A 17,215-nucleotide genomic window follows, 5' to 3' on the forward strand; every position below is an offset into this window, starting at 1 on the left:
GCCCCGCGTTACAGAACGCCGCATATCGGAAAGGCTTCCCTCGGTGCATTCGTCTCTACCGCACCTAACGCGTTCGATCATCCCCGTTGTGGGTCGCCGATGGGTCATCACTCCTCGACACCGCGACTCAAGCTGTCCCGTAGCCGATTTCGTGCTGCCGTTAGGTCGCTCTGCAATCTGTAATTCTTCGTATTGACATTGAAATGAGACGCGACGCACAGTGTGCGTGTTATCGATCTTCGAGAGAAATCGTGACTCGTGTACATTATACAAGATAGCTACGAATTACAAGTACAAACTTTACATAAAACTCGTTAAAGAAGAAAAAAATGATCTATTAAACTTATGGATGGAGATTAATTATTTCAGAGATATTGTAATCTATATAAATAAGCAGTATATTGTAAAGCTACGCGTAGTTTACATATTCAGCTCTGCTTATTTGATTTGTTGCGCTTGTAAACGTCACCTGTCACACGTGCAAGCCTGCATTTAAATGAATTGCGATAATTCCGAATACTTGTTACGAGAAGCGTTGCGTGTTACGTGTGGTATGAGTTAATCGTATAAAAAATCATACGTAGAATCGTATGAAGACTGGTTTACTAATTACAACGCTGATATCTTTGAGCAGTTAATTTCCATGCAAACGTTTAAAGACAATTTTTTCTTCCCTTTAACGAGATCTTTAAATGACCAAATTTGCATTTATAATTTATATTTACTATATTAGGAAAGCCACGTTGTCATCCTTGCATTTATAGTAATTTTCCTGCGGAGTTAGCTTTCAACAGGAATTTAGTTTGGACTGATTTGAGTAGGGGGTGCAAATTAGTGTTACGTTCTTCTCGAGCGGTATCTACATTTTTACAGGAACTTTTTAAACTATATGCAACGGTCACGTTGCCCGTATTCACCACTTTCTTACAAATGAACAGTATATCAGACATGGCTTCTCAGACAACGTGTCGTAACCAATTGGGTTATGCAAACGGACGCATGGAGATCTCGAGAGACTCTCTAATCGTAGAATGGAAACTCCATCGTTTGCAAAGTATACAAATTATGAGCGTACCAATCCAAGTGTCTCCTGGAATCTTCAGTCGCAAAAACGACTCGTAAAGTTTTCAAAGATTTATCTTCCTTGAAAGGCGAGGGGCCGTCTTTCGAGCAAACATGGTCGACGATCGTTCATCGTCTCCTGTAACAAACAAAATATTTGATTCCATTAGCCGTATGAACACGCGAGCCATCGGTGCCTATGTATTTTTCTTTTACAACATTCTTCACTTCACACAGTATATTAATGATTCACGATAGCCGTTGTTTAGAACTTCGCATTGCGACTTTTGCTATACTATCTTTACGTGTATGTTTCCCTTATAATGTTGAAAAAGTAACAACGTCGAACGTCGTGATTTCTCGTGTGGTGGAGAACGTACACATTAACATGCAATCAAAGTTATAAAGTACTGCGTTATATTATAACGTTTGTTCATTGACGTGTACTTGCAGCGATGAAGGGTTAAACTACCCTTGTAACATCGATCACCGATGCCCTTTATTTCATCTAACCACGACGTACGATGGAGACAGTAAACTACGCTGTAAACAGACGTGTGGATAGGATAGAAGAATCTTAATTTTCCGCTGAAATCGGATGCGCGGTAAATAGCGATACTCGGCGTATCGCCAAAGGCAATTTATACATTTCGAAGAAATTGTTAGTGCGATGAAGACACGTCCAAGTATTTGTGAGCGCAGATGCATGCGAGTAACGGCTCGTTTAATGTTTGTCCAACGAGGAATATGAATGAGACAACTATGCACATCGTGATTAACGAAGACCTGCGTAAACGCGCATTCTCGAGGAGATTCGTTTATTTTCGTGTTTCATGATATCGAGAACCAAGTGGAAAGCCTCGAACAAAGATGCTTCGAGGCCTCCGAAAGGAGACTAGGGAACTAAGAAAGGTTGTATTTCTACTTCCAACTGGAGTTCCACGTCCTAAAGAATATTGAAAAGCGCAGAGTTCAGTTACGCGTTGTTTTCCCGAGAAAAATATCGTGAAATGGTACGCGAATACACGACGACGATGATTCCAGTCTCTTTGTCCGCGGGGTGGAATTCGGTTTTCTCCCTGTGAAGGAGTATTCGCTCGGAAGACCCGCGTTTGGAGAGGGGAAACGGGACACGAAGTTACCTCGCAAATGTTCACCTTGCTCGAATGTGGAACATCGATTGACCGGTGAGCCGTGTGTCAGGTCGTTTGTTGTTTAATAGAAAGGCGGCTGGGGTTCTGGACGGATGAGCAGATGAAACAAAGCTCCCGTCGGAAAGCTCGGTTTCGTCGACGTGGGAAATGAGAGTCGGCTTCGTTTCAGTAGCTGTGTAGCCCGGGCCTGTGACAGTTTTCGTGGCCGATTCTTCCTTGGTCCACTCGAAACAGTGACAATTACGAAAACGAACGCGTCGAGGAGAAGAGTATAGTGGCGACGTGCTAATCCTTCCTATCCAATTTATCTCGTTTTGCTGTGCATTTGCGCTTTAAGGGGTAATCAGGAGAATGTCCAAAGTCTGTTTAGCCTCCAAGGAGTGCGGTATGTATACAAGGAAAACGTTTGCGAATTTTGTTCCAAGGTTTGTTCCGCGAAACTCGTAAAAATAGGTTTCAGAAAACGACACGACGGATCTTCGATGGCGAGTTTCCGAACGAAACGAGAACTTTTCTAGACAGCCTAACGCGACTCTAGTTTGATAGTTTGTTCGAGACGATCGTTCGATACTGCGTCGAATCATGAAAAATGGAAAAACGAAAGAAACAGCACTCAAAGTTGGTCGCGGAGCGCTCGCGAGAAGTGCAATTTCTCCCAGAACTTCTGTTCTATCGTGATTGATAGGTTCAGAGTTTGTATAGGTATGTAGACCGTTCGAAGATCGCTCTCGTGTTCGAGGCTATAGCTGAGGCGCAAGATGTCGAGTTCAACTTCAAGGACAGTTTTGTCGAAAGTGGAGATACGGGCCCTTTACAGTCGATTAAATTGACCGCTTTCAGCTTTGTGCTTGGAATAGACCAAAACATTGCCCTTTTGAGATGAACGAAGCTTGAAATTGTTCTGCGGTAGTGCGATTGTATAAAGTTATTTTAATTATGAAAATAACTCTGTAGAAACGGGCATACTACCTTTGCTATTTCGAATAATAGAAGAAAACCAACTTCGTTCTCTTAAGTGAACCTTCTACTATAGAATTTTGTAACCGAGTCGTGCCGTTGAGCGATACAAGATTTTGCGAATGCACTGAACATGTGACCCTGACGCGATACGACACTTAAGTTCTTCGCAGGCAATATTTCCTTTCAAAATCGATTACTCCGGATGCGATCCTCACACGCGACTGTAGTAAGGACTTTGTTGGGTAAACATTAGAATTCATTTATACGATCGATGAGTATCCCGTGCCACATTTTTCAAGGCCTACGGTCCGAAGACCGCACTAGTTTATTGCTATTACTGTAATTTTCCGCATTTTTGTAGATGTAAGTTTGTCTACTGAAATAACAGGTTTGCCTAGCAGTCGTTTGTGTCTTCGTTTCCCGCTATCTCTATTTTCTTAGGCCTGTTTTTCGCATCTATTACATAAACGTTCGTGGCTCAAAGTTCAAGAGAAGAGATCTCAAACGTAATGGAAAAAAGTTGAAATAAACGCTCGATTTGGTGAGGACCGTTCGTATTGTCGTCTTTGTTCGCGTAAAATCGATGTTCGAACGGCATTTCAGAAAAAAATTGACGGCTCCCGAAGCGTTGTCGGTTTTATCGCGAACAACCGACAAATGGATCGACGTAATCCCCCCTCGGCTGCCAATACCGACGCCTGAAACCTCAGGTGGTTGAATAGATTCGCCGTTTAAAAGGATTGCAGGGACCTACTAACGCGTGGGGGTCGACGATCCTCTTCTTTATGGGGTTGCCAGGACATAAGTTTCGAGGCAGGACAGACGGCGCCAAGCTCTGTCTCCTTGCCATTAGGGAAGCCTACATTCTACACGGCACTGACGCAGGTCCTTTGCATGTGATTCGCACACAAGCGAACGTTAACGCGCGGCACGTGACTGCACGCGCGCAGAACGACGCGATCTTCAATGAATTACGTTGTTTTTCGAAACTCCCGATATCGGGGTTACGTCCTTGGACGGAAGGTTTCACGTTAGCCCGGGGTGCGCCCCAGATTTTCATCGATAGAATTGTTTATTTTTAGGTTTTCGCGATATCGGAGATAGCTCGCGTCAGCGACTGTGTCGTCCCCGGCCCTCGCAGCAGTTTCGCTCACCTTGATCTCTTTTATCGTTTTATGGTTACGATATACTAAAAATTCGCGAACCCTGTCTTCTTACGCGTATCACTCTCACGATTTCCTCGTGTCGTCTAATTTCGAATGTACGACGCACGCGTATCTACGGCTGTTTTGTCAGAATGGCAGAACACGTGGCACTCTCGATACAGTTTAAAGTTCGCGGCTCTTTAACGCCGCTCTGCGCCTGCGCGCGAGCTGTCATTGTAATATATCGCGTGAGAGAATGAAAGAATTAATTTGCCATTCACGAACTGATTTGGTAGCAGAATAATAAGAAAACAAAGTAAAAAGTTTTTCTGAATACGTTGAGAGACTCATGGGAAGCTCGCTTAAAATAATATTAAAGGTTAGATTTTTTGAGGTTAGAATTTTCGGAGCAGGGCAGATAGTTCAGTTTGTAAATAAAGAATTTTGGAAAACATCCTTGATAATGATTACCGAATTACGAATTACATGCAACTTTTGTTACAGCTGAATGAGGCTCATGGAACCTTTGGGTGTCACGCCGGACGTGGTGGAGACGGGCGCATTGAAAAGATGGTCCGATTATCCCATTCAGCACAGATTTACAGATTACTCCAATTCCATTGGAGAACCATCGCATCATACCATAAGTCCCTTTCCGTGCCAACCGGCACTTAACAACAAACTTGCGTTATGGTAAAAATAAAGTAGTTAACGTTATATTCCATTGCTTTACAAAGTCTTATAACAGCATTTTGTTTCAGGACCGACGATATTTCTGTTTTACAAGTGGATGCCGTAGTAAATTCTACCAATGAAACTATGGATGACAATGGTCCCATGTGCCAAAGAATATTTGCTAGGGCTGGCTCAGCCCTTAACATGGAAATATTTAATGAAGTAAAAGGTGAGCTAAGATTGGACCTAGTATGTATATTTACTTTATCCTACTATTAATTTGCAGAATGCAAAACTGGTGAGATAAGACTGACCCAAGGACATGGACTACCTGCACGTTTTATTATCCACACTGTGGGACCTGTATACAATGTAAAGTACCAAACAGCAGCCCAAAATACATTGCATTGTTGCTACAGGTAAATTCTTTATCAAAGTATGCATTGTTTACATGAACACTATTAAATACGTTGCCCCATCGTATGTTACAGAAATGTTTTACAAAAAGCAAGAGAACTTGGATTACGTACAATCGCGTTGCCGGTAATTAATTCCGTACGCAGAAATTATCCTCCTGATGCAGGAGCACATATTGCTCTCAGTAAGTATTAACCATTCTAAATTGATATTAGGTTTCAAATTTTCTTCACGTACATTCAACAATAACTTTCGATACTCTGCTTTATAGGAACGATAAGAAGATTCTTGGAGCAATATGGCGATTCGATTACATGCATCGTATTTGTTCTCGAGCCGTGCGATCTTGGAATTTACGAAGTTTTACTTCCCCTTTATTTCCCTAGGAATTTAGCAGAGCAAGATAATGCTTGTTGGCAGTTGCCAAACGACATTGGTGGAATGGATGGGGAACCTCTGCTTCCCGACCGACAAATTAGAATCATCGACAATCCTCAACATGCTTTACACGGTAATTATACCGGTATATAAGCCGGAGTTAATGTCTTTTTCTGTTGCAAAGAGAAATCTACGTAACTGTATGTTTCCACAATTTTTCAGGTGACGAAAGCGTAGAGCTATCCACTCAATTAGAAACATCTGTGAATATCGGCGAACACGCGTTCGCACAGATGCAGGGTGACCTCGACCGACAAAGATTACTTGGGGAAAGGCCCCCTGCCGATCCTCTGGCGGATATCATGTTGAAACAAATGCAGCAGAAAGAAAGGTACTATTCTAATTTTATTTTTTCTGCTTCCATTAAATTCTAATCTTAAACGAACGATTCGTGAAATACACGAACATTCATTCATACAATGCGATCAATGCCAGTTCTTTCGAAATCGTCATCGTTCTTGTACGTCATACCGCTATTTCTATCTATTCAATCACGAACGATGCTATTTTTGTATCCAAACGTCTATATCGGAATCTACGCGCTGTTTTGTCCACGAAGGACACGCTGGCTTACTAATTTCATGATACATGTAACGTGTATCGTTAAACAGTGAAAACAGGAACGAAATTTATTAATACTATGCCCTGATACTTCTGAACTCGAACGAGATCGAGCTTAAACGAGATATGGAATAAAACTAGCATCAATGGAAAAATATGTTCCACGACTTGTGCGGTAGAAATACTTGTACGATTAATGAATGAATCGTCTCTTGATATGCGACTCGATTTGTATAAATATTCAAGTTGAAAGATACTTAACCTTCTGAAACTTCATTCGAATTGGTCGTCAACTTTCATGGCGGTGCTGGCGGGACACAAATTTCAATCGGCGACCTGTAACAGGAAAAACGAGAAACTTAAAGTACACGCATTGAAGCAAATATAGCTGTGTTATGATTAAGTAAACTCAAAGTAACTTGTTAGTGTAAAATGTGTAAATGTTGCTAAACTTGGATCGATATTATCGTTAATACAACAACGCAGGACACGTTTCTGGATTTCGTAACTGCTCGGTTCGGTGGTTGTGTCAAACATGGCTGCTCGAGTCACCTCTCTTAAACGCAGAGGGCGCTACGTGACCACAAATGTTCAGTGTCGATACATCAGTTCGTAAACATACCGACTCCCATGGGATGTAGCGCTGTAGTCGTATTCCATTTTGAATCCATCGCGTTTATCATGATCTTCCCCAGAATATAAAAACACATCCTGCGCAAACAATAACGCGATCACTGTAGACTGCCGACGAGGAAATAAATATTACAATGTTTTTCCAACAAATTCCTGAGATGTGTGTCAGGAATTCAATGAATTTAGGGAACTTGATATGTTCTCAAGAATTTAGGTGTTACTTCCTAAACTAATCGAATTCATTAACGTAAATCTCAAGGATTCGTGGAAAAAGATATAAAAAACTATTTTCCTTACGAGTACTTTATGATGGCCACGTTTTTTCTTGTAATAGGTCTGTTTGTAACTCGAAGTGCATCGCAATAAACCGTTCAAACGTCGTCGTAATGCTTAATACGTGAATTGCGCACATATTCAAACGCTATTATTGCTTTGGACATTACGTATTTTACATTTCTTTTCTTTAACAGAATTTCATTTACATAATTCTTCTATGAATCAGATAATCTATTGCTCACCTTTATATAGAGAGACCTCATCTGTAATGTCATCGATCGAAATGACCTCGTAACCTTTCGACGCTCGTGGCTCGTCTACATGTCTCGAAAATAGCGCAACGCGAACAAAAATAAACTATAACGACCCAATGTCTCATAACAAAATAGATTCTATCAATGATAGTAAAGCACTTCGCAATAATATTTCGCTGAACCCAGTTCAGAACTTCTCGGGTGCCAAATGTACGAAAGCATACGCGTTAATCGTGACTTGTTATGTTAGAGATGATAAGCGCGTGGTTTATCGAGAATTTTCTACGCCGAAGCGTTTTATAGCGATGAAGTCAGAGCGAAATTTAAGGAACAGTTTCTATGATTGGTTTGTTTGTTCAACCTAGAGAGAAACGATACGCCCACAGGACAAATGGCTGTGATTTCCACTTGCAACGAGCCGTTTTTCAAAATGTTCGTACGTCGCTCGCACCGGATGTTCGTCGTTTGTTTCACGCAAAAGCTCCAGTAAACATTAGTTTTGACATCTGCTGATGACGGAAGCATCTGGCGCCGTTTAACCACGAGTTTCCTCATATACTTCGCGCTAAAAGTGGACGCTAGGCAATTACACGGGGTCGATTCGAACAATTCTACATATTCCGAGACATCGACCTTTACGATACCGCGATAGAAACACTAAACGTGTTCATCAATAAACATTAGAAAGCCATTTCGTTTCGGAGTGGACTCGAGGCGCGTCTTAAATTCACGATTTCAACGAACTACTGTTCCAAGTTAGTTATTTCGTCAAAGGAGTGCCTTGAATCCGCTCTAATGAAGGCCACGGTTGTGAAATCATGGATACGATGGAACACACGACGTTCGAGGTTTGACGTATGCTCGCGATTAAAGTAACGATTCTGAAAATTACTATTTTTATTGCTTCATACCTACTTTATCGTTTCCGACACAAAGCACTTCGAACAGTACGTATTGATATTTGTTTAAAACCCCCTTTCTATTCCATTACATCGATAATAAATACGGGAAAACAGTAGCTTGACCTCGTGATAATAAAAAAAGCAAATCGATTAGTAAAACAGTAACAACGTATAAATTCCAGTATCTTTGAACGTTTCTTGGTAGTCAGAATTGCGTGGTTTCGATGGCACCGTGATAACGCAGAATAATAATCGTCGACGACAATTGACTGGTAGTCACGTTGGTACGACAATAGAACAAAACGAACTGACACAGAATTGAGAAAGCGTGACAGAATTTAGTATGAAGCTATCGAAACAATACATTCCACGTGAAACTGGAACACATCACCCAGCCAGAACTCTAAACTTTACCAAAAGATTACCTAATCTCGCATCGATTCTCTTTAAATATCTAGACGACATTTCTGTCGTGGCATTGCTATATGTCATTCGAGTTAGTAGTTGTGTATCGATCAGTTACCGAGTGATAGGTATTCCTAAATTATTCTCGTATTCGATTGTACATTTTCGTATTGTAATTCGACGAAATCAAAATATACTTATCTATCCTTTCGCGGATATAGAAACAATATTTCCGTGATTAGTCAACGCCGTGAAATTAAACGCGTGGCTCGGTTTAAAAATAGCCACATTTCTGAATATTCTTGCATGAAATGTGTACCACGCAGTCCGACAACGATTCAGAGAATTCCGAGTCAGAAATGCATAACGAGTCCTCGAGTTACGCGGTTTCTAATTACGCAGGTTCTTAGTTACGCTCTTGTACTTCCATTATGTCCTTGCACACATTTAGTACACGTGTAATTAAATAGTCCGTGTGTTCAGCTTGAATTGATTTTTTAATCGATTCGATTTAGTCAGCCTTCTTAAAAAGAGAGAGAAATAAGTCCTCTAAGCTAGAATACCGCAACACTAACGTTTCTGCATAAACTTTTTGCTCAAGCATTGCCGATAACAACTTTTTCAAAATTTGCATAAGTACAACCCACGTACTTCCCACTTTAAGAACGCATTTTTCTTCATGAAAAAAAAAAGTATTATGCATTATACATTGATTCTTCGATTGAAGCTCGGAAGTCGGTATGAAACGATTGCTGTATAAAAAGGTAATTTACATGATCGCAGAATTTGTCACTTGTGTATCGAGATCTTGCAGTTTTCTATATCAGATGCAATCACTATTGTGTACGGTATTCGCCTAGAAGAAAAATAAACCTGGCTACGCTGGTCAGTTTCAGTCGTTTTTCGAAATCGCGAACCGGAAGGGTGTTCTCCAGGCTTGATTAGAAGGAAGCTTGAAAATATTTCAACGAAACTCACAAAAGTAAACATATATTTCAGGGTGCAACGCGCACCCCGTTTTCCAGTATCGATCCTCGTAATTTCATGGCGAAAATTTCACGTGGTCGTCGTGACTCGGCACCCTCTATCGATCCTTTTACGGCGACCGAACGATATTCTCTTCCCGCAATTACTCGACGCCTAGAGAATCGTACGTAATAACCGGCCTGCAAATCGCGCCCCTGCTCCCTACCCCTTCCCGGATGGGTTTTTACTCATCGAACACGTAGTACCCTGAGCGAGCAGGCGCCGTGACGCAGCCAGAGCGGAGGCGCGCGCCCACGAAGCCGACGAAGACGCGGCGTCGTCCCGACGTCGTTTGTCCGCGCCTCATAGCCTCGTCTTCCTCGCTCAAGCGGCTCAGTGTGTTGCGGTTGCTCGCGAATGCTCGTCGCGACGGACCGTTCTTCGTCTTCCAGTCGAGATACGTGCGTTCCCGTCCTTAGCGATTCGTGGTGCGTCGAAAACGAATTTCTCAACCTCGTGAATTCAAAATCTTCCCGTCGTGTGAACGAACAGTCGCCCCCTGAATTCCTGTCATCGAGTATATCTCGCTGGATGTATAGACTGTGATGTCACTTGCGAGGACTACTCGCTCGATCGAAGGAACAAGTAAAAGCAGAGAGTCATAGTTTCGTTCCGAAGAGATTACACTCCCGCGGTCCGCGGTGTTCGTTTTCGCAACCGAAAGTTGCACACCGTCAGAATGGTCATGATCGACATGGTGGACGTCATCGAAGACGAGGACCGGTGCGTATATCAATACTGTTTCGCGTTCGGTTCGTTCGCTCGTCCTGTCTCGTCCTTTGGATCTAGTGTCTGTTCTGATCCTCTCGCGTTACGTAAATGTTTGGCATCCGACGCTCTCTCTTCTAGATTTTGTTTCGATACAGGAAATCTCGAGGACTTTGCGGTCCTCGCATAGGGAACGGCTAAGCATAAGGTTCTTGATCTTTAAGCGCTTGTCGATACGCGGGAACGTTACTTTTTGGTACAACGCCCAGTTTTGTTTTACGTCCTTCGCTTTGCTGGTCCTGATATGGAGTTGGTCCAAGAAACGGATTTTTCGAGCAATTTATTGTCAACGTCGGAAACGCTACTCTGTTCAGCCGGCATATGCTCGTCGGTGCTTTTTCGCTGATCGATGTCACTTTGCGCTTACACCCGGTGCGCGTTGAAATATTCGAATTGACTCTTTGGGGTTAAGCTGACGAAGTAATTGTAATTCTCTGCAGCTTGAGTTTTATTTTTCTTTTGAATCGGACGTCTAAAAATGTACACACTAAAATGTATTTCGTACGCAAATTCACGACCGCCCACGTGATCTGTCATGTTGAAGAAAAATGTTGACAAATTGATAGGAGATAATCGTCGACAAATACACCAACCCGAGACGTGAATCGAATACTTTCTGGAGTCGAATATTCGAGCAATCATCGTCGACTATTTTCCGGTGGAGTTACTCGACCGTGCACCATGAAAAATTTCCACCGCGTTCCAAACTACTTTGCAACTCTAATACTGTTTTGTTTTCACGAACTTTGGAGCAAAGATGAGCGAAACTTTATCGACTGTTTAACGAGTAACATAAACATTTATTTATCTTTTACCTGCGTGACATTTCTGCCCATTTCTACATACTGAGGTCTTTGTATCCACTAATTCCATCAATTTTGAAATTGATTTCATCGAAAAGTTTGCGAATATGTCTCTTTCTCGTTCTCTCTTCTCACACCATTGTTTCTTTCTCGTTACTTGCATAAACATACGCGATGCGTCACGTTATCACTGTCAAGATATCAATATACTTGAGTGTGAGTAATAATTAAAGAATCGGCCGCTTATCTTCAGGGCCGGTTTTTAAATTGGTCAGACCACAAGCAAAGTACGATAAATTGTATGTTGCGTATCCAGTCTATGATTAATAAGTTTGTTATATTAACGATATTAAGAGCTAACGGTTGAGACGACCACCGCCTAATGCAGCAAAGTGTTGCCCATCTCTAGGATATCCAGTCTTTTCTTCTTAAGCGTTAAGGTGATCGCAATAGCAAAAATGAGAGCGTGTCGACGGTATCGGCGGAGGCCTGATTGAAAAATAATATGCTCGCGTGCGTATAGTTTCACGCGCGGTCACTGTTACGGCCTTGAACGAACTTTGCTCGGATAGAAAAGTTAAAAACACGACGGAAAGTCGATATCAGAGCGCCGATGAAACTTCGTTCCAACAGGGAAATCTGCTTCTTTAGCGATCAACCGCGCTCAAGCGTACATCGAATGGATTTTAAATAATACCGGCTCTACCCTGATGTGTAGAATTTTCATGGTGCGCGCGTGAGACGTCCTTTCATTGATTTTATCCAAATGGAATGTTCGTGGATGTCCACGCCCAAGTTTCAAGCACAATTTCTGTCCCGTATCGTTTAATAGATGGATAAAAAATTCATTTCAAAGATTCATGAAAATATACAGGGCTTTTTCTTTTGCGTTTCCAATATGACGAATCAAGTCGTAAACAAACGAAAATAAAAATAAATAAGTAAATATGCCTAAGCAAGAGTGTGGATAATTGTACATAGATATGCTATCTGCTAGCGAATAGGCGACAATAAATCGGCGAACAGCATGATTCATCGAGGTTTTTGTGATTCACGTGTTTCAGGTACGAAAGGCTCCTGAGGAGAGCAAAGACAGAGGACCTATCCGAGGTGTCAGGGATCGGTTGCCTCTATCAAAGTGGTGTCGATCGTCAAGGCCGGCCAGTGGTCGTGTTCGTTGGCAAATGGTTTCCCGCCACTAAAATCAATTTGGACAAGGTAAGATTCAAATTTATGCATCTCTCGAAACCAAACAGACGTTCGACGTCTGTTTAGATTACAATTGAAGCACGTTTGTCGAACAGTTTGGTATACAACGTATCTCGAAATAGACGGTTTGCAAAACTAAGTCTTGAGAAGAGGATGTTAAAGATTCGAAGAAATTTGCCCGTTGCTTGTTTGAAATCGATACACGTGTTGTGGATTACGCGCGCGTACTCGCGTCTTTTTTTTTTTTTTATTATTATGGACTGGCACGTTTAGCAGTTCTTCGCGAGCTGATCGATCCGTTTAGCATACCTTCGAAGAAAGAGGAAATTGGCTCGGTTTTCTGGAACGAAATTGACCGTTCGTCGTAGCTCCTGAACGTTGCCTATACCGTCGCGTGTAATCGAGCGTGAGTCATTCTTGAATCGAAGTTATCAATGAATTTATCGTGCGATCTACCATAATCGAGAGAAACCAACGCGAACGGCGCTTTATCAAATATGGACGCTCGATGGTAATGAAATTGCTTATAAATATTTAACGGCGGCGAGGTAGAAAGCTCCGTTTAAAGCGGATATTCACACTGCTTGTGGAGGCATTCATTCACGAGTGTCATTTAAATTTTTATTTTTTTGCGATTCGAATATTCATTGATTCTGTTTGGTGATCAAAATTAAGTAAATCACAAAGTGATTGGAGTGATTGTAACATTGAATTGGGAGTCGATACGTTGACGTAAACCTGTCGTAAAAATAATCTACATTTCAAAATGACGAGGCGACATGTTCGAAACCGGAAATGGTTCGCGAGTCGGAATTATTCATTCGGTAAATCGAATATTTATTGGTCGTTTGTTTGGTGTCTCGACTGGAATCCTCCTCAGTGTAGTGTAGCGATCGTCGCTTGATCATTTGACCATAACACACCGCGATATATGGAGCCCTTCGGATGATCATCCCGCATCACCGACGTTGACTCTCGACGCGACGTCAGAACGTAACGTTCAAAGTTCACCGTGTATCCACGGAGCTTCACGTTTTGTGCTCCGAATTTTTCGGAGCGGCATCGATCTTTTTCAGAGGAATGGCTACCCCTGCAGACTTATTTGCACGTTCAAATAAATAAACACACGACCTCGATGCTTTTGAATTGTTGAACACAGGGACGTCTCGATTCCGTTGTCCTCGCAAACTCTGGGGCTGCAAGATCCTCTTATTCCTGCGTGTCGATGTCATCTTCGCTCCTTCCTCTCTCCTGCCCTCTTTCCTCGCTGGTGGCGAGCGCACCACCAGTGGCGAATCGATATTTACACGTCCAGAAATAGCCCGGCCACTGAACAACCCCTAAGCCGAGGGCGCACGAGTTGTAACGTTGTCACGAGTCCGTCGGTTTGCCCTGGAAAAGTTTGTTGTCGTTCCTACGCGGACTACCCTTTTTACGCCGCGAGTGGCGTCCTTTGAAAAAACTCCGACGACGTCGCCGGAAATAGCCACCCCCTGATCGAAATGAAAACGCCTGGTCGGCCTCGCCCCGATCACGCCTCGATCTCGTCGATGACGTTGTTCGTCGTTGATCGACCGGCTGCGGCACCGACAGTCGTGATATCAAAGCGAGTCACCAATTCTCCACAGACCTAGGTAAAAATTCTCATCTAAATGAAAATGTCGAGTAACGAATAAAAGTTCCACTGTTAAATTGTATTCGACTCGACCTGACAATTTCAGCGCACGAGGACCAGTAACACGATAAAAGAGCACGTATAGGGTGCACTGATATCGAAAGGACGATGTTACAGATGGCTGGTGAGCAATTTCTTGAGTGAAAAGTAGGTCGCTGTCCGCGATTCAAGGACGTGCTCGATCATTCTCCCCTGACCTCGCGAGAGCAATTTCAGGTCATACGTTTATCGGTTCAGATTCGGCGAAGAGAAAAGGATACGAGGAACCGGTCTTACTCGTCGATTCGTTATTTCGATAACATCGCGTTTCGATAAATCCCGATGTTCATGGTATCGACAACTCTTTTACGCAGAATATAAACGTGATTTTTTTTTAACGAAATGTTCCACTCGAGTCAGGTCGCTCGATTATCTCTTGTAACTGAATATATTACAAAACAAAAAGAAATTACCTCTTAAAAATTGGCGAGATTCGATATTAATTATTGTTACGAAACCAAACCCTGATAGATCTTTCCTGTATACTTTAAAGCACTAATTTTCTCGAATGCGGTCTGATTTGACAAGCGATACAACTATGTACGTGACAATTTTATATCTATATTTGCATCGGAACGTGCATTAAATTGTCCTCCACCTGCGGCACAACGGCTTATCAAACAATCGTATCACATCGAGCATCATTAACGTTTCAACGACCATTGTAAGATAAAATCGATGAGAATAAAATAAATTGGTTATTACGTCAATGGCATGGAATTAGAATTAGAATTCTTCTTACGATTAAAAACAAAGGATTTTCGAATGACAAATCACTTCACAGAAACAAACAAAGTAACGAAGACCGTATGCAAAATAAACGTGTGAATTCGCGACATTAACGACTCACGTTTTCGACCACGAACAGTGGCCTCGGTAACATCTTCACGCACGAGAATACAAAGTACGAGGAATTCTAAACGAGCCTATACCTATACCTGTATTTTCCCAAGGTACTAATTTTACTTCCAGAGCCTTGAAGCGAAACGAGATAAAAATTACAACCGTGTCGTAGGAGCTTCTGCTCTGCTGCTGCCGAAAACACGTGTGACGAAACGACGAAGACATTGCTCGAATTGTTGCTCGTGACGTGGACAACGTGCAGCATCCCATTTGTTAAACGGTGCACCGAAATTGCTTATGTTCAGCCAACAAACGCTAATTAAACGACCCGACGAGATAATGAGCTTTCAGGGTCGCGGTACAGATAGCGACTGTATGTATTTCGAAGCTCGTCACGACCGCTAGCTTAATTTTATACCATCGCTAAATCATCGATGTCGAGCTTCTCCTTTGACAAGACAGAGAGGCGTTGACTTTCGTTCGTTAGCACTGTTCGTGAACGTTCGCCTCTCTCCTGCTTTGGGCAAACGAATTAATAGAAAAACTTCCGTATCTTCGACTGCTTTTTGTTACCTCCGACTCGAAATCATGAGAACGCGTTTTCGATCCGAGCACTGCGTAGCGATTTGCATTCGTGCATGCAAAATCAACATCGTTACATCACCTTTTGCAAAATATTGCATCATGAATATTGCGATGCTTGCATTCTTAATCAACGCAACGAAATTGAATGGGTCATCTGTTGTATATTTTTTCAAAGAATGTACGTTTTTTTTAGTTTGGTATGTACTGCTTCACTTGTTCCTCGGGTTTGGTTCAATCAAGCTCTATTCTTGTGGCAAGTCAGTCTCGTGCGCGTGTGTATACAATACCAGCCTCGCGTTAAATAGATTTCTCGTGCTGACAGCGCTGAACGAACAAACTCGTCGTCGATTGGAAATCGTTCGACTCCCTTCGAATTTACCAACGAATCAAAATTATAAATTGTTCCTCGTTATTCTATCGGCTAAAGAATATATTGCTCCGAATTATTTGGCATGTTTCCTGATAGAACACTACGTACATAGCTCGGTCCATAACGTCGGATTAAAATACACCCCCGACGCACAGACTTCTTGACGTCACGGCGAGACCGAAAGGAGAAAAAAAGTACAGAGAGTAGTAAATTCCTTGATACACCCACCTCGTCGAATCGATACCGCCGCGAACGAGCGAATGAAAAGACCTTTCTGTTTTCGCTTGAACTTGGCGTCTACGAGGCACTGGACCGTCGCCGACCACCCTTTTACCTTCGCCACTTTACCTTTTCTCTTCTCGCGAGGCTTCCGACCTGATTTCGCCACAATTCCCCGATCTCCTCGCTCCAGGGACGAGGACCCAAGAGCCAATTCGAGTTGTAGCAATGCGATCGATTAAAACGAACAGACGAGTTCCCTTTGCTTCGACACTCAGCAAAGTCATACTCGCGATTATCGTTTAAACAATAATGCCCTTTCCTTTGTTTCAGGCGTTGCTGTACCTGATACAGTTGCTCGACCCGATCGTCAAAGGAGACTACGTCATCGCTTACTTCCATACATTGACGACCAGTAACAACTACCCCAGCTTGCACTGGTTGCGCGAAGTTTACAACGTGCTTCCTTACAAGTGAGACTCGACTCTTCGTTTCCAACATTCATGTATACAGATCGCTTTCAACAATTCATTCGCAATGCTCGCTGTAATTGGTAATTATAAAGCTCGCGAGGAGAGAACCAGAAATAGAAATGCATTTCTCTAACGAGGCCGCGCCTTAAATTACAGATCTCGACGAGCCACTTTAGAAACACACCCCTTTTTGGGGCGTATACGACCACTCCGTTTTTGACGTAATCCCTTTTATTACATGTTACAATGTTTCCCCTTGCTACGGTAATTAAATGCCTACGATTTCCACCACCGTACAAATGAAAAAATGAAATGACAAGTAA

At 42.4% G+C, this 17,215-nt stretch overlaps 1 protein-coding gene and 1 long non-coding RNA gene across 4 annotated transcripts in view; one reads left to right on the top strand and one right to left on the bottom strand.

Moving 5' to 3' along the window:
- The window catches only part of LOC128889678 (protein GDAP2 homolog), a 32,912-nt gene that overhangs the window by 10,799 nt on the left and 4,898 nt on the right, over positions 1–17,215 (top strand). For 2 of the 3 annotated variants that reach the window (XM_054147524.1, XM_054147526.1), the window contains exons 2-9: positions 4,826–5,014; positions 5,083–5,225; positions 5,283–5,415; positions 5,488–5,597; positions 5,685–5,924; positions 6,014–6,182; positions 12,544–12,697; positions 16,753–16,892. In XM_054147524.1, the coding sequence (XP_054003499.1) occupies positions 4,830–5,014; positions 5,083–5,225; positions 5,283–5,415; positions 5,488–5,597; positions 5,685–5,924; positions 6,014–6,182; positions 12,544–12,697; positions 16,753–16,892 (1,274 nt within the window). In that variant the 5' untranslated portion in view covers positions 4,826–4,829. Of the gene's footprint in view, positions 1–4,675; positions 4,701–4,825; positions 5,015–5,082; positions 5,226–5,282; positions 5,416–5,487; positions 5,598–5,684; positions 5,925–6,013; positions 6,183–12,543; positions 12,698–16,752; positions 16,893–17,215 lie in introns of those variants that run through there. The other variant, XM_054147525.1, reaches the window with a different exon arrangement.
- LOC128889683 (uncharacterized) lies at positions 291–10,592 on the bottom strand. The gene is made up of 4 exons (XR_008460490.1): positions 7,343–10,592; positions 7,035–7,123; positions 6,675–6,748; positions 291–1,201 (listed from the first exon to the last, which is right to left on the bottom strand). It is a non-coding gene; the product is annotated as an uncharacterized LOC128889683 (long non-coding RNA).

The sequence above is a fragment of the Hylaeus anthracinus genome, unplaced genomic scaffold (assembly GCF_026225885.1).
Source record: "Hylaeus anthracinus isolate JK02 unplaced genomic scaffold, UHH_iyHylAnth1.0_haploid 11997, whole genome shotgun sequence".
In the NCBI taxonomy this organism is placed as follows: domain Eukaryota; kingdom Metazoa; phylum Arthropoda; class Insecta; order Hymenoptera; family Colletidae; genus Hylaeus; species Hylaeus anthracinus.